The sequence below is a fragment of the Pelobates fuscus genome, chromosome 3 (genome assembly GCF_036172605.1).
Source record: "Pelobates fuscus isolate aPelFus1 chromosome 3, aPelFus1.pri, whole genome shotgun sequence".
Lineage (NCBI taxonomy): Eukaryota > Metazoa > Chordata > Amphibia > Anura > Pelobatidae > Pelobates > Pelobates fuscus.
The window spans coordinates 196,496,766-196,521,184 of NC_086319.1; the positions used below are offsets into that span (position 1 = coordinate 196,496,766).

General features: G+C 38.6%; 1 protein-coding gene across 2 annotated transcripts in view; it reads left to right on the forward strand.

The window, feature by feature from the left end:
• The window catches only part of TNIP1 (TNFAIP3 interacting protein 1), a 76,290-nt gene extending 57,171 nt beyond the window's left edge, over positions 1-19,119 (forward strand). For both annotated transcript variants that reach the window (XM_063447871.1, XM_063447872.1), the window contains exons 9-18: positions 5,506-5,583; positions 6,531-6,596; positions 6,762-6,893; positions 11,844-11,972; positions 14,078-14,188; positions 16,134-16,259; positions 16,828-16,893; positions 17,959-18,132; positions 18,217-18,292; positions 18,641-19,119. In XM_063447871.1, the coding sequence (XP_063303941.1) occupies positions 5,506-5,583; positions 6,531-6,596; positions 6,762-6,893; positions 11,844-11,972; positions 14,078-14,188; positions 16,134-16,259; positions 16,828-16,893; positions 17,959-18,132; positions 18,217-18,292; positions 18,641-18,675 (993 nt within the window). In that variant the 3' untranslated portion in view covers positions 18,676-19,119. The remainder of the gene's footprint in view (positions 1-5,505; positions 5,584-6,530; positions 6,597-6,761; positions 6,894-11,843; positions 11,973-14,077; positions 14,189-16,133; positions 16,260-16,827; positions 16,894-17,958; positions 18,133-18,216; positions 18,293-18,640) is intronic.
• Positions 19,120-24,419: the final 5,300 nt, after the last annotated feature.

Below are 24,419 nucleotides of genomic sequence, written 5' to 3' on the forward strand. Positions count from 1 at the left end.
CGGCCGATCTCCCTACCCGGCGGGAGCCGGCTACCATGCACACAGCACAAGCGCCCTGCAACCCCCCCCCCCCCCCCCCCGGGCCGGCGGGGGTCATCCCGGCCCGCACCCTGGGGACTGCCCGACTGGTCTGAGAGCAGGCAGCACAGCTTCAACAAGCGACAGCACCTTTAGCAGCACTCCCAAGATGGCGGTCGCCACGTGCTCTACTGACCCACAGAACATATTATCCAGGCTGGACAGCCTTTTTGAGGCGTTCTGGAGGAAGCTGCAGAACAGACAGCTGGAAGCTGCCACACGAGTCCAAACCACCTACCCGCCGAAAACAACACCAAGAAGCCAGCAAGCCCGACGTGTGGTCCACAAAACCCGTAAGACGCGCCTCAAAATGGCAGAGACTGCAAAACCTGCGGCGGCAGGCACACAGGCCTCCTCCGGTGACAAGCATCTGGACCTCCAGGAGGAGGGAAATAGTCGTGAACTCACACAGGGAACCGGAGATGCTCTTTGCAGTCAGGCTGTCAGCAGTCCAGTGCCGAACCTTTCAGATCCGCAGACTCTGGGGTGACTATGTCCTACCTACCACAGGCATAGGTTAAAGGGGACCAGTCTTCAACCTTATTGCCTAACACTGTTACCAATCCCAAAGCAATCTAATACCATGGCATTCCTCCTTGTACACCCATCTCTATACCGAGATTGACGGACTCATGCAGAAAGCTACCTGGGAACCCCTGGGGTGTTTCTAAACAACCTTTTCATATCTAGCAAGTAATTTCCACATAACTTAATCCTAGTTAATCGACTAGATATGTATGCCTAGCTTAAACAGTTGTGTAAATCATCACTGTATTATTTTCTTGTCTTCCTCATGTCTCAAACTTGTGATCACAAAAAAAAAACGTGCAGTATTTCTTGACTACCCATACAAATTGTTTATGATCTCATATGTTGAACAAGTCAGTATCTACGCCTGTAATTCACTCTGCACTGAAAAATAAAGAATTAAAAAAAAAAAAAAAATTCTAAGTGTGTTATGCATTTGAGTTTTTTTATTTCATTTGTATTTGATTTTTATATTCTGCATGCCACTCAAACTGTTCTATACCTTCATACCTGGTAAAATTCCAAGTGGCCATAAGTAGTTTTTAGGCTATGACTGTTGGCAGTATTTTCTAAGCATTCCTTGTGATTTTTGTCACCAATTGAAAGTGGTTTATGTTAAAAAGCAAGTTATTGTTTACAAGAGCAAAGTATTAAAAGCACATTGATTCCAATTGTAAAATACACTCATGAACTCTAAATATTCTGAATTCATGGGGAAAAAAATGGGACTGCAGGACATCTGAAAGTCAGATTTAATTCTCAGAGGCATTTGAGAGATTTTGTATGACGTGTTGGGGCCAAACTGAAGCATCGTGGGTAATATAAACCATAACATTTCCAATTTAATTTAAGTTTTTAGGTATATTATCTAGCTCTTACTGGAATATTTCTTACGTGTGTTTTTAAAGTAGCACAATAGCATTGGGAGCAAAATATATTTCTATCATACTTTGTGCATACCTATTACACATAAGCCAAAAAAACACTGTAGCGTCTTATTTAAAACACATGCATCCAATGGATTAATGTAATTTATCTGCAGTCATAAAATAAAATCCAGACCAAAGTAAAGTCAACAGTTGAGGTCAGATATGTTGACCCATTCCATCTTATACCACACATACTGAAACCTTGCAATGCTCTGTTTCTGTAGAAAGTGAGGTTACCTAGAGTTCATATTAGGATGATGATTACCATAATGATGACTGGGGGAATATAAGGTTTATGTATCATGATATCGATTACAAAGAAACCACATTAATTTATTACATTTTAATTTCTGTGGAACAGTAAATGCTTATAACCAAACATTTTCCTTGGCTCATTCAGTAGTCTTTGAGTCAAAAATGCCTCTGAAGACTTCCGGTTGAACACTGAAGCAAACAGACGCACACTAAGCGAGCTTCGAGCCTTGCACAGGGAAAAAGCGTGAAAAAACCCCTCCCTTCATAACCCAATTTACCAACAACTACCCCAAGCACTAATGGGGAGAAAGGGGAAAAAATCATTACCCCACAAACCCACATCGGGACTAACGATCGGAGAGTTATGGAGGCAGACACGAGGAGCCTCTGACACAATCATGGCGGCTCAACACGGTGGGTGCTCCGATTTCTCCGAGGACTTGTCCGACGAGGAAGAGAGGGGAATACTACAGCTTCCTAACCCACCACAAACGGCACAGCGCTGCGACAAAGTGCAAGACACAGAGCCAATCACCATAGTGGTCCTGAAGACATTACTGGCGGACCTGAAGCACAGCTTCCACGAGGACATTACAGCACTCCGTGCAGATTTGAAAGGCCTGACAGGCCGCATCTCCAAACTGGAGAGCTCCTCAAACTCCCAGGCCCAGGACGTTGCCACACTGCAACTCACAGTACGAGCCTTGGAACAGCAAAACAGGCAATACGAACATCGCCTTGCGGCGCTCGAGGACGCCAGGAGGGCCTCCAACATCAAAATAAGGGGAGTCAGGGAGGACGTAGCAGAGGCCGACCTACCTTCTCTAGTGCAACGCATGATACAAGACATACTGCCTCGCAGTCAGCGGCCAACAATCACCCCGGAGAGGGTCTTCAGGGTCCCTAAACCAGCAAACGCGCCAACTACGGCGTCAAGAGATGTAATCCTGACACTCCACAACAGCGGCCATAGGGTAGCGATCTTATCAGCCCTCCGAGGCAAGACCCCCTTCCGCTTTGATAACATGGACCTCACACTTTACCCGGACCTGTCCAACGGCACCCTGGCCTGGCGCAGGTCGCTACGGCCACTCACCTCGATTCTACGTACCCGCAAGATTGACTACCGCTGGCGGGCACCCAGGACATTGACGGTCCAACAAGGGTCAACCCTACACAGCATTCAGGACATCAAAGACGCCCCGGCCTTCCTCCGACTACTGGACCTACCTCATGACTTGCTGCCTCCGCTTGGAGAGACCACCAGGGACAATAACGGCTCCCCCAACTGCACCCATACATGGGACCCAGAACGGGCCGCGACTTTCATCCCCCAAAGCTCCACGCCGGACGCATACTCGGCAGTCACGACATAGAGACACAGAGACAGCCATCTGTCTGGGCCCTAGACCCACCACACAGTATTACAGGAGATAGCCGAGTCTCAAAGGGGCAGCTCTACCAGGAGGGACCCTTCGAGGCCTACAAGAGCCTGTGAACTTATCAATTTTACCATGACACATATAACACGTGACTATGCCAGTTGTTTTTGTTGTTTTTTCTCTTCTGTTTTCTTGTTATTATACTTTATGCTGATGTCCGATAAGTTGACGGACATTAGGTCCTAAGCAACACCCTCTAGTTAATATATATACTCGCAGTAGCACCTACAACCCTTCTATAGCACAGTCTCTAGAGGAGACAGCGGATAGAATCTCGCACTGCTTGTGCCGTCCTAGATTTAGCCATGTTGTTCAGTTATCATGTTGCCACTTTTACGACTACTCACTAGGATGTCACATATCGACCCAGCAGTGGCTGTCTGTTGCCACAGATGGTTACTGCTGTCGATCAACCAGATGTTAATTCTCTAACTAGACAATGTCTACGTGTTACACTTGCGCCCCTCTAGCTTTCTTAGCCACATGTATACACAGTTTTCCCTATTAGCCCACACTGTTCAGCGTATTGCTGATTCTTCACTCGCTCCTACTATAGGGGCGTAGCGAGAATGCCTGTGCACATGAGAGGCGTCACACATAAATGTAATAACCCCACTAAGCTAATGGACCCCGCAAGGCAACTGGGCTTCCAGATTCAACCCCGCTATCGCCCAGCCTCCTGGGCCTAACTATCCAGCCAGGCTATGCACCTATATGGCTTTTGCTCAGTCACTTGGCATGCATACCTTTATTAACTTGTTAATATTGGCTTGATTAGAGTAAATGTAATGATATCTGGCTCTCATAGGCCAGCCTGAGCCTGTATTGATCCGCTTACTCACTTTTAAACGCTAAAGGTACCCACCTAGGATCCAAACATGACAGTTCCTAATGCCTACAGGCCAGTATTGGGCTAAAGTATTATGCTAATGTATCTTTAACGATTGTAAAACCTCATCTTACCTATGTTACCTTTAATCAGACCCGAAAACTGCCGTATATCTGACTAACATCTGACACAGCGTACAACGTCATACGTAAAAAGCTATAACGATGTTATCATAGGTTATGTTTTAGACTTACCTGGGCAGTGCACATCATTACGTTTTATGTCCTTACCTGGGAAACATAGGCGCAAGATGACACAATGCAGCTCGGTACACTCCAACCCTCTGCCGTATGTCCCACTCTACACTTTTACATATAGTACACAACGTACCTGGCACATAACCTCGCTTCCTCCGAACCGTTAGGGGCAATAACATAACATAATATTTGTTGGTACGTACAACATCCCATCTTACAGTACACTACGCCACTCTAAGTTAATATTCTATAAGCAACGCTCACCCATGTTAATCTCCTAATTGTACTTAAATTATGTTGTCTTCTCAATGCAAGCTATTTTAGCTGAATATTACCCCGTTGGAACTAATGTGTAGATAAACATGCTAAATATATAAAATGGTGCGAATCCTCACGCCGCTGATTACTATATGTGAATCCTGTGACACGCTGTTGTGGCGTTTGTTAAATATGTCTGTAACCCCCCGCACAACAAAAATAAAGAATTTAAAAAAAAAATGCCTCTGAAATGAAAAAAAAAAATTCCCTGGTGTTTCAATGTCTTTCCTAGTAATTTAGGAGTTATCCATTTTAGCAAAATAGGTGCTTCCTCTCTGGTTCTCTCTCTTCAATTTTGGAAATGGGAAAGAAATTTGCAGAATTTAAAACAAAATAAAACCGAAACGTTAATGGATGTGTTAAATGAAAAAGTGGGGTCACAATTGCCTAGCTAATTTGCTGAAATTAGACTGTTTTACAAATAGACTGAAATTTAATGTGTCTTAAAGAGGAATTGTCACTTTGCTGATTTTATCAAACTAAATATTAACTGTTGGTTATGCTTTTTTTTTTCCATTCTGTTTTTGTTTTATATTTTTACTTGCATGTTTTGTAAATTTTCTAACTTTTGCAGTGCTGTGTGTACAAATTCCAAGCACTTGTGTATATTGTAGAAGTGTAGTGATAGTACATTTTTTTGTTTGTTTTGTTGTTTGTTTTACTTTCATCGCTACTGTATTATTCAAGCAACAAGGAGATGTCCCTTCTGCAGGAATTAGATATTCTTTACCTTCCTTTTCACAATGACCCCTATATAGATTCTCTTAATTTAGCTAGCCATATGCCACACAATATTACAAAGCACTAAAAGGTTTTATATATGTTTCTCACGCCCATTATTAATGACTTCTGTTCATTCTCTTTTTAAGGTGTCAAAACCAGCAAGTAAAGACCCACTTGTGGCTCTTTTGAAAAAAGTGAAAGTGTTGGAACATCAGAGGGCTGAGGTGAGGTATTATATTTATCTGTATCATTTATCTGTATCAAATGATCTAGAAAAAGCCAGAAAAAATGTAAACCATGCAGTGTATGAACATCAGCAGGTGTAACAATATATTCTGTTTGGCAATTTTAGTTATTAATTGTTTATATACAAAATACATCTGTATCACTGTATGGACAAAATGCAAGTACATGTTTTGCACTGTGTTCTATATAACTAAATAAAGACTGGGGCGTATTTATATAAATAATTGTTCCACTCAATCAATTAATGGAAGGAAATGCTTTTTGTTTTCCAGTCAAATATATGTTTGTTTTGATTAAAACACTTCAGATTATTGAATAGAGCAATATCTATTTGTGCAGGCAGCCTGTCCACTTACATCTGTATGGTGTAAATAAATGTTACAACATAAATAAATCATGTCTATTTTTCTGCATAACCAATGGCGTGACAGGCACTCTCACTTATAAATGATTTTTAAAACGAAATAATTCTGAGTTTACACCGTTGTAAAGGGTATATCACAAGCACTTTCTAAAGTGCGGTCTACTGACCTGTGTAAATCAAATAAATTGACCGGATAGATAGAGAGATATATATATATATATATATATATATATATATATATATATATATATATATATATATATATATATATATATATATATGTATGCATGTATATGTATATGTCATGGAGACCTTTCATAACCTTACATTTTGATGACATGATCTGAAATGATGGCATTCGGGTAAATTTTAGTGTGCCAGGAAAGACTGTATTTTAAAGTCATATTCTGCTAATATGTAACTCCAAATCACCTCTATGATAGCAGGATGACATTATTGTGAGTCAGTAAGTTGAGGGCCCCCTATATGCACGTCACTGTGTATTGATGAACGGTTTACTGGGTTTCTGGGTAAATAATTATCTTTACAAATCTCTTGCAGCTTCTGGAAGTAAATAAACAGTGGGATCAGCAGTTCCGCTCTATGAAAATCCAGTATGAGGAGAAGGTATGTAATTAATTGTTAAAGCTTCTACTTTGCTCTTCCTACTAAGACATAGGTGAATTAATAATGTGCTATTTCCTGCCTGTAAATAAATATATGATGTGTATAATACTTATTTTACTTTATTTAATTTTCCTGAAAATACAATCAATTGTTTACACCACATAGATTACATCTCTGCGTCAGAAGCTATCCAAAAATATAAAGGCGGAGAGTGAGCAAGAGGTGGAGAGAGACCGGAAACAACGAGATTTTGACCGTAAACTACTTCTTGCTAGAGACAAAATAGAAGAGAAAGAAGTAAGATGGAAATACATGTATTCTTGCTTGTTTGCATTTAATAGTGCTTTATAGACACTATTGGCCCTATGTAAATCTAGTTTTAAAATATACAAACATGGCTGATATACTGTAATTAGTGGAGTTTTTTTTATAGCAAATCTAAATAATATCAAGTTATGAGGGTGAAAATGATGGGCAATGAGCCAGCTCTATGTACAAGTTGACTACTTTCAAGTTATAACTGTATTATCATATTGCCTGGGACTACCCATTCATGAACTCACAGGAAAAGTATTGAGGAATGGGTACTAGGTCTCTGATATATTGATATTCCCCAGTACCACTGCACTACACTGCCTTCTGTTTTAACTAGGTAAAATAGTCCCCATCCTATAGACTCAATGGGAAGCATGTACTTATAAATCAGATAAGAGAAACATACATTAAGAATTACTTTTTTTTATTTTTATTTTAACAGTTTACTAATCAAATAGCGAGTTGTGGGTAAATTTCATGAACAAAATATTAATAAATTAGAACTAATTTAGCATGTTGGCTGATTGCACATAAAAAACAAAGTTAAAAGCCCTTTAAATACACAGTTTTTTGTACTTGAAATGTACTGTGCACACTTGTATTGATTATTTGTCACAGTCCACAAAGTACCACCATTTTTATATTGTCAGAGTTGAAACAAAGAAAATTAGGCAAAAAAACAATATCACATTTTCCCCACATTCTTTTAATTTGTAAGCTTTTTTTTTTTTTTTTTTAGTTTCATCTTATTAGTACTAAAGATATAGGAAAAAAGTGTATAAATCACCAAAGGTGGATAATAAAACAGTACAACCTGTACATGAATGATGGTAAGCAATATGGAAATGTATATCTGGGGGGGAAAGACAATATAGTGCAATGCAATCAGCACTGGGGTAAGAGTCCTGGATACCACCTTTTGTGTGGAGATATGCGGACTGTCATTTTACATCTTGTAAGTGCAATTTGTATTAATAAATGTGTTATTTTTATACAATCTGCACTAGCTTTTATTTTCACTTTCTTATTTTGAGCAATATAAAAAGATACACTTCTATGAAGAATACCTTTTGGGAAGATTTTTCTCCATCAACTGATTTACCCCACTATAGAGGGAGGTATGCCTTCATTTTCATAAATCTAGTGAGTTTTCTAGCACCACCTACCCCTTACCCCTGTGCGGATCGTAGTGCACTATATACTTTATTATTTTTATTTATTTATTTATTTATTACTGGTATTTATAAATCGCCAACAAATTCCACAGTGCTGTACAAATGGGGAAAAAAGACAAACACAATAAGAACAGACCGATACAACAGGTAGAAGACCCTGCCCGTGAGCTTACAATCTATAGGTTAAAATAGGGAGATGAGACAAGAGGAGGTAGCAGAGAAATTTGTATGTGATGGCAGAGAGAGTTAATGGTATAACAGCAGCAGCTGATATCATGTGAAGGTAATAGGGATTTGATTGGTGTGGTTCCAAACAGCTGGAGGTGCATGCTATATAGTTAGAAGGAACCAGGGTGGGTGGGTACAGCAGAGTCAAATGGAATGGCCTTCATGTTGCAGAGATGGATGGTTTGGGTCTTTTTCTTTTTTTTAAATTCTTTATTTTTGTGCGCTTGGTTTGGCAGGTTAACAGTTTCATACATAAAAATGGTATGACAATTTCAAGTGGTACAGTATAACAGTGTTAACATTGAGGTTGCAAAGTTGTGAAGCACATTTTCATATAACAAGCAGGCTTGGTGACATACCCGGGGTTGGCAAGGTTGTTACAAGTTTGGTGTTATGTGTATTATTCCCCTGGTGTACTACAAGTGTGGAGGTGTGAGGGTGCTCCCTGGATCGGGCTGCAGTATGTCAGCGTGTGTGGGAGCATGTGTATAAGTGTTGCAAGCTGGTTCAGGTTTGTGGTTCTGGATGCCTGTGTGTACTCGCCTGTGGAGCTCTTATTAGGACCAGGTTGGCGGTGATGACGTGTGGGGGGTGCTCCGGTGTGCGTTTTACCCCGTGTGGCATCTCATCTATTCCCCTATCCCTGGGGGTGGTGGGGGGTGGGCGGAGTGGCGATGATCATAGTGGGTGCCAAAATACTATTTTGCGTGGGGGACTATCTGTCGGTCTTGTGAGAGTGGGGGCCCCAAGACTGCGGTTATAGTAAGGTTGGAGGGAACAAACCAAAGCAGAGCAAGGTAAAAATAAAATTAAAAGGAGGGACATTTATGCGGTGTGATATGGGGTGAATGAGCTGCAATTGTCCAGCACAGAACACAAAAAAAGGTAGTAAAAAAAATCTAGTTTAGGAGTTGATAGTCCTTAAAACTACCTCTCCTCATCTGAAGAGATCTAGATCTTCCCTTTGGCAGTTGTGTCCGTGCCATGCATACCGTCGGTGGGATGTGAGGGTTGCAGTCCCAGTGCCTTAAGAAAGATGGGGGCCCCTACTGGGGATGTGAGGTGGTGTGCAGTCCCATTGTGGTGGACGAGCAGGGCGCCAGTGTTTCCCCACCTGTAGGCAATGCCTGCTTGGCGCAGTGCGGTTGTCACTGGTCCAAAGGTCTTTCGTTTCAACAATGTGGCTCTAGTGACGTCCTGAAAGAAGGAGAGCTCAGCACCCTCAAATGTCAGTGGTGTTTGCCTTTAATTGCGGTCATTATTTGTATCTTGTCCGTTACTGTCGTCAAGCGTAGAATAACCTCTCTGGGGATGTTGGATGGTAAGTGTACGGAACTTGTTACTCTGTAAATCCCGTCCATAGATAGTTTCTTGGCGGTTGCCTGGGGTAGTATTGTTGTGAGCAGCCGTCGCGTATAATGCGGTAGTTCCTCTGTCGTGACCGTGGTGGGGATTCCCCTGATTTTGATGTGCTTTCGACGTTGTTTGTCCTCCAGGGCATGATTTGACCCGCTAGAACATTTTGCTCTGCTTGGAGTCGTTGGATCGAGTCCTCGTGGGTGGACACTTTGTCCTGGATGTTGGTAATGTCTGCTTCCACTGTCACAACCCTCTCTGTTACCCTTTGTATGTCAGCTTTGACCATTGGGACGTCTGCCGCCAGCAGTGTTTGTATGTTGATCAGGAGGGCTTTTAGGTCCCCTTTAGTAGTGGGGGCTGAGTCATCTTGGGATTCAGGTGTCGGCTGGTGTGCCTTCAGGGGAGCTGCTGTCATGGCCGGATCACCTCTGTTAGTTTCGGGCGCCGGGTCAGCGTGGGGTCGATGCGTGGTTTGTGCGGGCCTAAGCCACATTTCCCCTATATCTCTGCCCATGGCTGTGGTATCCGTCTCCGGGCTATGTGTGTAGTGCTCTAGGAGGCGTCCGCCGAGGTAGGCTTCTAGGCTTTGGAATGGCGCCGCAGACCTGCGCCTCTGTCTGGGTTGCTTGGGTGCCTGAAAAAAAGGCATCAATCAATGCGGTACTTGCCGCTGGTCTGTGCTGGGTGGTTGTCGAAGTTCGATGGGGCTCTGCTTGGGTGAAATTTGACAGATTCTCTCTGGGTTCGGGAGAGCTGGTTTAGATGGCGTCTGAACAGGATGGCTGCCAGGCTCTCGATGGTTTGGGTCTTTTAAAACTGCAGTTTTCAAAATTAAATGGCCTTTACGTTGCAGGGATGGATGGTTTGGGTCTTTTAAAGCTGCAGTTTTTAAAATGAAATGGCCTTCATGTTGCAGGGATGGATGGTTTGGGTCTTTAGTATTTACTGAGTGTCTTAAAGGAACCCTTTTACCAAAATGATTTTTTTCGTGTTTCCAGGGCAAATCGTTCTTAGTTACTTTCTTTGCATCTTATTAGTACCCCATAATGTCTGTAGTACACTTCTACAAATCGAAAAAGGGCACACTATAGGCATTTATTTTGTAATTTTTTTTATTTGTATTCTGGCATGCATGAAAATACAATTACACAATATATATTGACACTTTGCGTACCCAGTGTTTGAGAATGGTTTAATCCCTGAAGAGTGCACCCGAGGGCCTCCTGACACCATAAAAATTTAATTTAGATGAAGTTATGTTGTCTCTAATGCTCCTTTAAATAAGACTTGATCTTTATGAGAAAAATGTTGATATTCTGTGGATCATCTGCTGTTTGCTATGCCACTTTTCTGGTTCCCATTTTGCTTGGAGTGTGTCAACCATTTATTTTTGGTGTCAATAAGTTACTACCTTCCTTTGGTAGAGACCCCTTTATGTAATGCATCTTGATTTATTTAAAAAATAAGTACATTTGTGTGCCAGTTATCGTCTATCTGAAAGTTTTATTGATATGCTACCTTGGGCCATATAAAATATAGTTTCAACTGATTATCTGTTTAGTAACATTGTTTGACCTTTGAAGCCAGACCATTCCATTCTCAACATAATTCTCAATGACATATGAGTTTACATTTGTGATTATCCAGAAACGAATTCAAAGAATTATTCAGCAGATAATCATGTAGTGGGATGTTAAGTATGATCATTTGTCTCTTTTGTAACCCTCACGTGATGTATTGAGTAATACAGTGTATTCTTTACATTGTTCTGGACACATCCTAAGTAAATGTACAGAGAATATGTGGCCATTAATGAATGTTCTTTTTGTGGGGCTCACAATGTACTTACTATGTACACAGACAGTAATTAGAATGCATGTCAACAACCTACGGGTAATAAGACTTTAATCGTAAAGCATATCACAGAAAGTTTTGCCCGGGATGCTCTTGAACAAGTCATTTTTTTTTGTCTGTTTGTTTGTTTTATTAAAGGGTTGTTGAAACTATCAAATTATCAAGTGTTTACTTTATAAAAAACATTAACGTTTTTGCAGCTTTAATTTTAGGCCTTAACACAGTGTCCGCTTAATCAAGACCTACATTGCAGAATCATATATTGTGTGTTTTTGACAGCAGTATAAAATTACAGTATATTTTTTCATTTCTGCAGGCATTTGCCCAGAAGCTGGAGTCTGAGTTAAGGGATCTGAAACAGAAGAATAAGTTTCTCCATGATCAGCTGAGTTCCATTAGCAAGCAACGAGAATACCAGGAGCGGGAGATCAGTCGACTAAACAAAGTAAATGTTTAAGCCACATATCATTTTATGAATTTAAGAGTTAGGGTTAATGTATTTTAGATCCTTCTAGACTTTCTCTAACAAGACTAGGTTTATCTCATTTTCATCATAAAGCATTTCCAAAATAAAAGGCTTTTAACATGAACACAGAGAAGGATATTTCAAGGCACCAAATCTAGGAATGTTAAATATTGAAGTGGCCAAGAACTTGCTATTCTTTTTTTTTTTTTTTTTTTTTTTTTTTTTCGGCCTGTGGATTCAAGAGGAGACAGTACATTCCAAAAGAGAAGAGAGATTCATAAAATAGGCAAATTAATAGTTCAATTGGTTGGACAGGTAGTTTGTGGAGTGGGTGAATCCACAAGCCATTCTAACCAAGACAAGAGCAGTTTGACCAAAATGCATATCATTCAGCGGTTAGACACTGAGTCAGACAAATCTTCAGATTTTACAGTGATAATTTACCTTGAATATGTCTATTAGACAGACTGCTTTCTGTGTTCATGTGACTCGATGACTAAACTCTACACTCTTAGGGGACGCAATGACACTGGCCGTTATGTCTTCTAACACTCAGGGTTTACATCGAAGGCTGAGGTTTGTGTTTGCAAGGCTTCTGGACTGTGTGTAAATATTTAGGTCCTTGCAGTCCTCAGTCCTTTCGATTCATCTCAAACTCTAAATCTAGACAGGAAAGCTAGACTCTGCTACGTCAGACACCAGGCCATGCACAACTTTTGAAATGCTCGTAGGAATGGGAATTCATATGTTGATCACATTGTGATTACAAGAGATGAAACCATAGTGCCTGCAGTTGAAATCTTCTATTTTGTCAAGGCTTGTTTTTTTTTTCCACACAAGCAAGTAGATCTGTTGCTTCTGTGTTTTCTTATTTTGCTTATCACTAAAATATATATATTTTTTTAAATTGTGGAAATTCTATTTTAATTTGTTCTTATGATTGTCAGCTAGCACAAAATTGTAGGTCATAACTGTAAATTTCCAATGCAAGTCTTACAGGGTTATTCACTAAAGTGAGAAATCTAAGTAAATCTCAAATTTAAATGGGCACTCCAGAACCCTAATGTACGTTAGCTTGCTCTTTTTTTTTTTTTTTTCTTCAAAAAGTGGATATTTCATTAGAAATGTACACTTTTTTATTTTTTTTATTAAAATGGTTACACCCAGTTGGCTTTCTAACAGACAACATATACTGTTACTTCCTGGTTTGGTTAGCTCAGTGAAGCTAAACTCAAGAGGCAGCAATTGGCCAGAGCACCTGCCTAAAGACGTCTCATTAAGCTGCATTGGGAAGTCTCTTATTGGACTGGGTTAGGAGGGAGGGGTTGCAAAGGCTGCAGACAAGAGTACTGCAGGTTCACAAGCTGTGTTTAGATATATCCAATGAAAAAATGCATGCATGTATTCATTTGGGGTATATCTACTGTGACTGATTGCTAAGTCACTTTTACTAACTGGAGCCAGACTCTAGTCACCTCCTTCACAACAGAGCTATCAACATGTATTGTTAAGGTTATTGTTGTTGGGCCCCCTGGTGTCAGGTAGGCAATTAAATTATCTTCTTCTAAGTCAGCGATGCCCCATACACCAAGTCGCCCAGGTTGTGCAATGCATTGCTTTTCATAATGACCCCCAGTTGGGAATGTGTGTGTGTGTGTGTGTATATATAATTTTATATACATACACACACACACACTTAGTCTGAGTATAGGAGTTCTGTCACATCTACTAAACAATGATTTTAATTTATTTTGTATTTGGGCCCTTAAGTGTCTTGGAAAAAAAAAAGTCAGGTATATTTCCAGTTTAGCCACCATAACGTAGAAATTCACTTTGAACTCTCACTTTAGTGAATAACCTTGACAAAAGTTAATTGTAATATTTAAAATAAACACAATGTTTAATAAATTCCAACACAACTAGAATTTCTTTATTGAAATTAAAATATGCAGAGAGTTTATATATTCTAAACCGAATATGGTTTCCTAGTTAATAGACGTGTCTTAAGTATTCTTAGACTTCCTTTAGCATGTTAAAAACGGAGGATGATGTAATTATCAGCCATTTATGTGCTCTTCCTCCAGGCCCTTGAAGAAGCTCTGAATTTGCATGGACCCCCTTCCTTTACATTGTCTACAGAGGACCTCCCTCCTCGACAGGAACTCTTAATTCAGAATGATATCCTCAAACAACAGGTACATACTTACTCTTTGGTGTGCTTATGTTTGTCTAAATCTATACTTTTAGTGGTTCTTCTTCTTTAGAAACTTCAAAAATTAAAAGTCTTCATGTATGTCATTATCGCACAGCATAATGACACTAAATGTTAATGCTTCATAGATAAACATTAAATTCGTTTCTTCTCAAAAATTATTACTTAATCTGAGGAGATGCGGCTACAACCAGAAGTGTGTATAAGATATTTTTGCATCTTTTGATGTGATAAATGCGCAGTGCTAGTTTGAAAAAAAAATTTTAACAGACAAAGGTGATGTTGAAAAACACTAGATGAAAAATATTTGGCTTAAATTAGTTTGCAAACCACGTTTGTTTCCATACCTGCTCTTCCCCAAGATTCACTCAATTCATGAAGTTATTTTTACAGATAGTGAAGATTGCATTAATTCCAAAATCGACTCCTCAAAGGAATGTGTTATGGAATCTGAGTTGAGTTTATGTTGATATCCATAGGCGTTATTCCATAGTGTTTAGTCTGGGAGTCTGCATGGTGTGATATGAATCACAGGACAAGTGAAATGATTTGCATTAAAGGGACACTATAGTCACCAATACGACTTTAGCACAATTAAGCCGTTTTGGTGTATAATCATGCACCTGCAGACTCACTGCTCAATTCTCTGCCATTTAGGAGTTAAATTGCTTTGTTTATGCACGCTAGTCACACCTTCCTGCATGTGACTTGCACAGTCCTCCTAAAAACTTCCTGTAAAGAGTCATCTAATGTTTACACTTCTTTTATTGAAAATCCTGTTTAATTTAGAACTTATCTCCTGCTCTTAATAGCTTGCTAGACTTTGCAGGAGCCTCCAGTGTGTGATTTAAAGTTCAATTTACAGAGCAGGAGATAAAAACTCAGGAATAAGTTAACATCTGATTAAAATTAAACAATTGTTTTATGCAGGCTGTATGAGTCACAGCCAATGGAGAGTGACTAGGGTTGCATAGACATAATCAAAAGTGATTTAACTCCTAAATGACAGAGAATTGAGCAGTAAGATTTCAGGGGCATGATCTAAACACTAAAACTGCCTCAATAAGCTAAATTTGTTTTGGAGACTATAGTGTCCCTTTAAGTGTTTTGTCTGTGCTATTTGAGCCATTGTAACTTTAGAACAAAATTAAATCAATCCCATTAGGTTCATTTTCAAACATACAGATACATACATTGTAAAAAAATCTTATTAAAATAAGGGCTTACCATGAGTTCAAGCTGTACAATTGCTACTTTTCATGGAAATTAAGTTTTGCTGACAAGCATGTGTAATTCATTTAAAGTGCATTGACTAATCCTTCCAACTAAGAGACATCTGCTCCTTTATGTTCAATAATATCTTGCTAAATAGATTCATAAGCCTCTGCTTTTCTATAGATGTCATTCTTAGAATTGATTTGCTAATCTAATTCTGTAGAGCAGGGGTACTTTACAACGACTATTCAAAATGCTGTGGACTACATATGTAATGTGCTCTTCCAAAATTAAATTTGTCAGAAAAGCATGAGATGTAGTCTACATCATCTACAGTAGTAACATTTGGCTATCCTTACCACAAATATGATCCAACTCATCTGATGGATGTAAAATGCAAGAATCGAGTTTATATAGTTGTGTTTTTAATGCAATAATTAATGATTTGTTTTGTTCAGTGGTATCTCTTCAAAGTATGTGCTTAATAGACTTGCTACTGTCCTTGACTCTCAGCTAAAACGGTACTAACGGGGTTAGTTATCAATACTGCTCCTTAGTTACCAGGACGGCAATCCCCATTATCTGTAGGCAGCTTCTACGTTAATGTGTTCAGTGTCATTTGTTGTGTGACAGGTCTACTACATCATCATGTTTATTTGCTAGTTGTAGAAATAATTTCATCCTATATTAAAATGTCAGTGTGCATTCCCCAGGTTAAAATCTTTGAAGAAGACTTCCAGAAAGAACGTAGCGATAGGGAACGAATGAATGAGGAAAAAGAAGAATTGAAAAGACAGCTAGAGCAACTGGAGAATCAACTGGGACAAGTAACTAGCCAGGTATAAAACCACACAGCAAAAACTTTACACTAGAGCTACTGTATCACAGCTGCAGATGTTGGTTCCTAAATAAAAAAATACCCTTGTATAACCGTACATACACACTGTAGATGTTCCAACTGGGTAACCATATTCTATATCCGCTTTTCCTAACATCTTGAAGCTTCGTCAAGTTTTCCTTTCTATGGACTCCAATGGTTACTTGGCACTGCAGCTTATATTAGGAACTCTAACCAGACTCTAGTTAATGACACGTCTCTTTTTTAGGCAACCTTGTGATGCTCTTAATGTTTTATATATTGAATGTGCCCATTGTCCAGATTTGTAAGAGACCCCAGCAGTATGTTAAAAGATAGGATAAGTTTACACTCAAATCTTTCATGTGTATATCACAAGGTATAGTTCAATAGCATTTAATAAAGCTGCTGGCTGATATTACCCAAGGTAATTAATTTCTGTGATTGCGATTCACTCCACTAATCCACTGTTAAATTTGAGAATATCTTCGCTATTAACATTGGTAGTGTTGATATTCACTCAGCAAATGTATTTATTCATTATTTTCTAGCTACGTACTTGCCAGGATGACTTGCGAAAAGCAAAAGAAAGTCCACATGAACTGCCCAGACAACAGGTAATACATTTGTGACATCTTTTGTGAATATGTCCGACACAAAGCTTCAGAATGCACAGGAAATTTATATTGTAGCCATGTTTCTTTTAAAATACAAAACCTTGGTGACCTAGTAAGTTATTTGGTGTACATATCAAGATATATCTTCCCATTTGCTAAAACTCAAACGTATGCATTTAAGTTTAAAATGCTCAACTAACTTAGTTTTGCACACATTTTCCCAAGTTGAGTCCTTGCTGCCTTTGTTCGATGGGTCACTCTAAGAACCATCGCAACTTTACATGATTTCAAAGGTGATGATGTGTTGAACACACTGAGCTTACTCTCATTTCTGTACTTGCCTTAGAATGGCTGTGAGTTCTAAAATTGCCCCTCAAAGCTGTCTGTCAGGAATCCCAGAAATGGAGTTCCAGGTTTTATTGTGTTAATGTTGTCCAGCGTAAGTGCATGCTCTCAAAATCTAAAGGATGAATCTAGCAACAGTGTGGGTATCATAATCCTATAGTAAGCGTTGGTTTAGTGCTTTGTTCTCACCATTTTACTAGTCTCCACCTTTTAAATCATTTAGTAGCAGTGGGGTAAACTGACCCAATTAACCAAAATAGTGTAATTATTAACATTAGTCTTAGATTGTTTATATAGTGCAATGTTTAGTTGAATGTGTTTTAATACCTTTTTGCAGGTTTTGCGATATTGTTAAAAGGATTCTAGCACTGTATCTTGTCTTTATAACTCAAAATGCTTTATTTCCAAGAAGGCACCTGGAACTCTTCATACTTGTACAAGCTTTCTAAGGTGTTTTATAACTGGAACTGTATAACGACAAGCTGAGATCTGGCTGTCATTTTTATCCTTTAATGTAGCTTCCTTAGGGACAATGCCTTTTTAATGTCTTCTTCAAATAATATGCCTGTGGGTGTTTTTAATAATAACTCTGTGCAAGTACTACTTCATAGTAGTAATGTCAAGGGCTATCCTTTGCTCTTTGTTCTCAATTGAACCTTATAGTTATTTACCTATATATTTGTGTTTCACCTATATATTTGTGTTTCAAATGACATGCAGGCAACATCAGAAAGATACCTCGTTGATCCAGTCACTGGCCCAGTCTGTCCTCCGTATCCCTACAGTCCACCAGGAATTATATACCCAGGGTATGATGATTGGCACATCCACTATCCACCTCCCATCATTTCTTCCGATCACAGTCAGCTACAAGATGTGCCAAATGTTCCTCCAGTAAGTTTACATCACCTTTGTCTCAGTTTTAATTTTTCTTGTCTGTGCATCGTGCACTTGAATTCAGTTACATTTTCTTAACAGCCAGCATATCAGTGGAGAGCCCCGAACATCCTTGCCAGGTCCCAACATCACAAAGGATCTAAAAAGAAGGAAACCGGTAAGCAATGCTCTTAACTTGTGATCTAAAGAAAAGGTGGTAATATTTAGATGCCAATGCCATGGGCAGTAAAGCACCTTGGGTTACTAAGACAGAGGAGTAGCAGTTGGTCTGCCCATTATGAAATCTGCTGATTTTGGTATTGTGTTCTTCTGGATTGCTTCCTGTATCATCTTACTAAAATCGAGACTGGAAAATCCAAAGACGAGGCTGTGTCTAGCAGGTTAAAGTTTATTTGGGTCAATGAAAAGCATTTATTGATTTGTTTTAGGTTTTTTATTTTAATTTTATTTTTGTATTATTATTATTATTATTATTATTACCATTATTATTATTTTTTTGTTACAGATGTCCCTGCTGGTGCATCTCAGAGGCCTACCTGAGCGGATGCAATGCCAGGCAGATGCTTTTTTGGCAGTTTCTGTTCATGTGCAGCTGGGATAATATTTATGAAAGACATCTGTGTACCTTAATTGTGAGAACAATGGGTCAGAACTTCTTCCAACCTGGCTGTTTTAGTCTAGTCAGAGAAGTAGTTTGTAATATGGGCCTGAAAGGGAAGTGTTTTTTTTTCCCCAAACACAATGAAATCTGGAATGTGTACACAACAGTGGTATTTATATGTTTTGTATGTTTCTGTTGTAAGGAAAGATAAACTCTTGGTTTTATTTAATACATCACTTGTATGGAAGTGGCAAGTCCAATGCAGAATCTTCCAGTTTAAAAGCATTGTTGGGGGCTGTTTCTAATGTTCTAGGTGAACTAGAAAGATAACTGTAGTTCAATTTTGCATACATGGCATGGAAGACTAAAATGCGTATATATGTATGTATATATGTATATATGTATATATATATATATAATGTATGTAAAAAATATTGAGGGCTCTCCTTTAGGGTATTAGCAATATAATTGCCCGGGTACTATCCACGTTTAAGGATGCACTCACAGGTCTTTCTATGGAACAAAGTGATTTAATGTGAAAAAATTACATTCAGCAAAGCAATAGATGTTTCGACCCTGCCGGTTCTTTTTCAAGATCACAGGAACTTGGTGCAATAGTAACCTCTTTGTGACTGGTGACATGTCAGAATTGCCTCAGATGGACATGCCTTACCTAATCCTTATAATGAAGGGGTTATAGTTGCTAAATGTAAAAAGTAAAGTTTGAGATAAAGCAGTGTGTTTATCAGAACATCATTCGAACTATCAATTAAAAAATAAATGTGTTGCATGTGCCTCTTTTTTTCTGTTTCATTTCCTTTTAAAATATAATTCATCTATATATCACCCTATACTAAAAACTCACTTTAAAAAGAGACCTATGTCCTTCAGGTTGTGTCTTGCCCATGAATAGTTTAATTGTCCTTTTTATGTCTTTGACTTTCTTCTGAAGTTCACTGTCCTACGATATTCTTAGCTTGCTTTCTGGTGGACTTTCGTACCTCTCATTGGCCTTATTACTCTTGCAATTGAATTAAAACATGCACTTTAATTGAGAGAGAAATGCACAATAGTTGTAATTGTTGACTAGCGAAATGTTCCAGTTAAACATGGATAACATTTAAATGTGGAGATGTAGGGTGTAGGAAGTGTTTTGAAGTACCAGCATCTATTACTTCCAGGGGAGAAGCTGTAGTGAGGCTTGTGAGTTAGAGAAGTCCAAAAATATGGGTCAGTGATTATGTTTGGAAATTTGATTGTAAGTCTGGAGGTTTGAATACAACATACCTGAAGTAATATGATATCCAAAGGTGACAGAACATAGTATTCAGACACAAAATAAAAATTGCGTAAATAATAATGTTGTAGCAGGCCATAGGACTCTTCTGCTTTGTGCTCACCTGTAGAAAACAGATATTGAGAACCTATCTCTATTCTCTATGAATGTCCTATCTACATACAGTCATACACAATGCCCACTTTCTTTCTGGTGGATACTATTCTTCTCATAGGAATAATTTATCTTATTCAGTTAAAGTATACCACACACTTTACCTAAGGTAAATGGCAAAATGGTTCCATTTGACGAAAGTAAACATTTAAAGACCAAATAGTATGATGTAGGGATGTCTAGGATATGTTACGATGCACCTGCTCCAACTTCTTTCCCGGGGAGAATCCTTAGGACAGGCTAGAGTATGGTTTGTTAGCAACGGTATGCAATAGGCAAAAGATGGGCCTGTGATCCTGGCAGAAGATTTGATTGTGAGTTGGAATGTTGGAAGAGAACATACAGGACATAGAATGATAATGGCAGGTAACAGGTTTGTTATGGCAGCGATGGCCTGCAAGCTATCTGTGTGCAGCTTTGCACGCCATATAACAGATGAGGTGTACATGATATGGGAATTTTTTACCTGTTCAAAGTAAAATGGGAACATTGTGTTCAATTGTGTGATGCACCAGAATTCATAAACGTTAGACTTTAGACTTATTTACAAAAACCTTGCACTAAACAGAACAGTGGGATACGTTATTTGATAATGGATCAGACAGTGCTGCTTTGCTGGGGGTGAGCTGGCCCAGTATTTTCGACCTATCAATGGAACGTTGGATGGGCTAATTTTGAAGTTTACTTTTAGATAAACAAGGCAAAGAGGTCCAAGCAACAGGCAAATGAAGAGCGCCATTATTTCGAGCTGGTCGTAAAGTTTGACAACAAACTGGGGGGGCAGCACCCACACAATTTTGGCACCATAACTACTACAATGTGTTTTATGGGGTTAATGGTTAGAGTTGCTGTTTAACTGTACAACTGTGTTTGAATTGAATCCAAAACAAGATCATAGTAGATCAAATAGGAAAATCTCTCTAACACAAATTAGTTTGATATATTTTTTTGATGCATTGATGCAGCTAATGTGGACTTTTTTTGTGTGTGACGAAGTGCAGTTTGGAAAAAAAAACAATTGTGTGCATATAAATACATTGTTAGATGTTCAAAGTTACTTCATAATAAATATTTGATTCTACAAAAAGTTTTTGTTCATGTTACATGCATTCTCAATGCGTTAAACAGATTTTCTTTAAAAATGTAAATAAGCACACAGGGTTATTCATGAAATCAAATTTGCAGTCAGTTGGAATCCAGGATGCCCAAATGTAAACTGAAATCTGAATCAAGTGAATTTCAAATTTTAGTCCAAATGGAAAATATAGACGATACCTGAAAGAATGTACTTTGAATGCTTTACAATTCACGTTTTAGTAAATAAACCTAAAAATGTGCTCCATAATTAGCATACTTTACCTTTCTTTAATGTTAAGTGTATTTTCACAATATTTTTCTATATATTTTCTGTGTTGTTTGAAAATTGAAACTGTGATAATTTTATGATCCCAAATCCTAGAACAAGACTACAGTATATTTGTAAAACAGTCTGTCTTCATGCATCATAATAGATCTATAAAGCATTTATATATTTGCTAGTCATGCTGCTAGTGAATAAATATATATATAATTTGCAGATCTAATAAAAAATATTTAGCTGCTGTTTCCAGGGCTAGGGGAATGTGTAAAACTATTGAACTTACATGTGCCTCTGCTAGTTCTTCTGAACTAAATCATTCAGGGATGGATTAAAGGAGCAAGCCATGTGACTATTGGGCACGTAATGGACCTTCTTACATCCACTCTGAAACTGGGAGTCCGACAATTGGCGACCAACAGTGTAGAATTGTAGATATAATCCATACATAGTGATGGGTAAATTCTTTGTGTACATTAAATTAGAACTCTCTTATTCTGCGGGAATCATTTGGCTTTAATGAAATGTCTAGTCTAACAACATACTCCACAATTTACGGCACACGTGAACATCCCAGATTAATGTGTTTTGGTTGGAGATTTTTTTTATTGTTGGCTTTTTATTTATGTAAAGGAAATATACATCTATCTATATGTCTGTCTAAAGTGTTACATTAACTGTAACAAATTACCTCTTAAAATACCACAGGCATAATCTGTTTTGTTTTTTCATTTTGCATGTAATTTAACATATTAATAAATTACTTTAAATATGAACTATGCCTGGTCTCTTGATTATCTGTGCATCCGGTCTATAAGCTGGGTGCTACTTAAAGGGATTTGTCTGATCATTCGTAGATGGTTGTGAGAGAGAATATATATTTATTTTTTTTTTAAAGGGACACTATAGTCTCCAAAACAACTTTAGCTTAATGAAGCAGTTTTAGTGTATAGATCATGCCTCTGAAGTTTCATTGTTCAAAGCTAAATCACTTAGTTTCTGTTCATCCAGCCTTAGTCACACCTCCCCTAGCTGTAACTGAAAGCCTGCTTGAATAAAAAAAAATGGTTTCACTTTCAATAAGATACAATATTTCAAAGTAAGTTATATCTCCTGCTCTGTAAATTGAACTTTAATCACATACTGGAGGCTTCTGCAAAGTCTACCAAGTTATTAACAGAGCAGGAGATGAGAAGTTCCAAATTAAAGGAACACTATAGTCACCTAAATTACTTTAGCTAAATAAAGCCGTTTTAGTGTATAGATCATTCCCCTGCAATTTCACTGCTCAAATCCCTGTCATTTAGGAGTTAAATCTTTGTTTCTGTTTATGCAGCCCTAGCCACACCTCCCCTGGCTATGATTGACAGAGCCTGCATAAAAAAAAACTGGTTTCACTTTCAAACAGATGTAATTTACCTTAAATAATTGTATATTAATCTCTAAATTGAACTTTAATCACATACAGGAGGCTCTTGCAGGGTCTAGCAAGCTATTAACATAGCAGGGGATAAGAAAATCTTAATTAAACAGAACTTGCAATTAAGAAAGCCTAAATAGGGCTCTCTTTACAGGAAGTGTTTATGGAAGGCTGTGCAAGTCACATGCAGGGAGGTGTGACTAGGGTTCATAAACAAAGGGATTTAACTCCTAAATGGCAGAGGATTGAGCAGTTAGGCTGCAGGGGCATGTTCTATACACCAAAACTACTTCATTAAGCTAAAGTTGTTCAGGTGACTATAGTGTCCCTTTAAGCAGAACTTGCAATAAAGGAAGTGTAAACATTAGATAACTCTTTACAGGAAGTGTTTAGGAAGGCTATGCAAGTCAAATGCAGGGAGGTGTGACTAGGGCTGTATGAACAAAGTGATTTAACCCTTAATTGACACAGAAGGGACCAGAAGGCACTACAGTGTTAGGAATACAGATTTGTATTCCTAACACTATAGAATCCCTTTAACGGTTGTTGCTACCTAAAAAAAAACACAAACCACTGGCCTGGTGTAACAGTTTTGACAATGCTAAATTGTTAATAATAAATTTTACTGGCCAGATGCTACTTGCTTGTCTTCCTATGCCTTTGTCAACTTTGACAGAGGAGGCACCGAAGAGCCAAACTTTGTTTCTTTTGCACTCCTAAATAGGACTGCCACTCTAACAAACCAACAGATATTTGTATTTAAACTGACTGAATGTATTTGGGAACATTGCTTCTCCTCGGTTTGCAAGCACCCTACTGGGAATATTCCCCATTGAATAGTGTGTGCATTTCACTCTCCTTCGGAAACATCTGTATTGGACCCTTTCAATCATTTAGTTGTTCTTTGTACCTGTCAGTCAGCACAGTGCTGAGGAGAAGTTTTTTTTTTGTCCTTCAGTGCAGTGTGTGTCCTGATTGAACTAGATCGTGATGTGAATTGTCAAGTATTTTATAATTTTATGAGAAAACAGAGCAGCACATGAAAAAAAGCTAAATGATTACTCCAAGCTCCATGAGTATGGCTTGAGTTAGTCTAAGTCAGTGGTAGAAAACCTTCGGCACTCCAGATGTTTTGAACTAAATCTCCTTTCAAGCTTTGCCAGCATTATGGCTAGAAGCGCATTATAATAGATGTAGTCCAACATTTGGAGTATTGAAAGTTGCCTATCCCTGCTCTAAGGATTGCTTAATCAAGGTTTGGGAGAAGTATCTTTTTATTTACACTTTAATATACAGAGTCAGGGCCCCCATTAGGGCATGGCAACCATAATGGTCATCATGGGCCTGGTGGTCAGCAGCTCGCCTGTCTAAATCTCACAAGTCCCGCTGCTGTCAGTGTTGTCACGGGTTACCATGGCAATGCTCTGTAAGGCATGCAGGCTGCGAGAGTTAGACA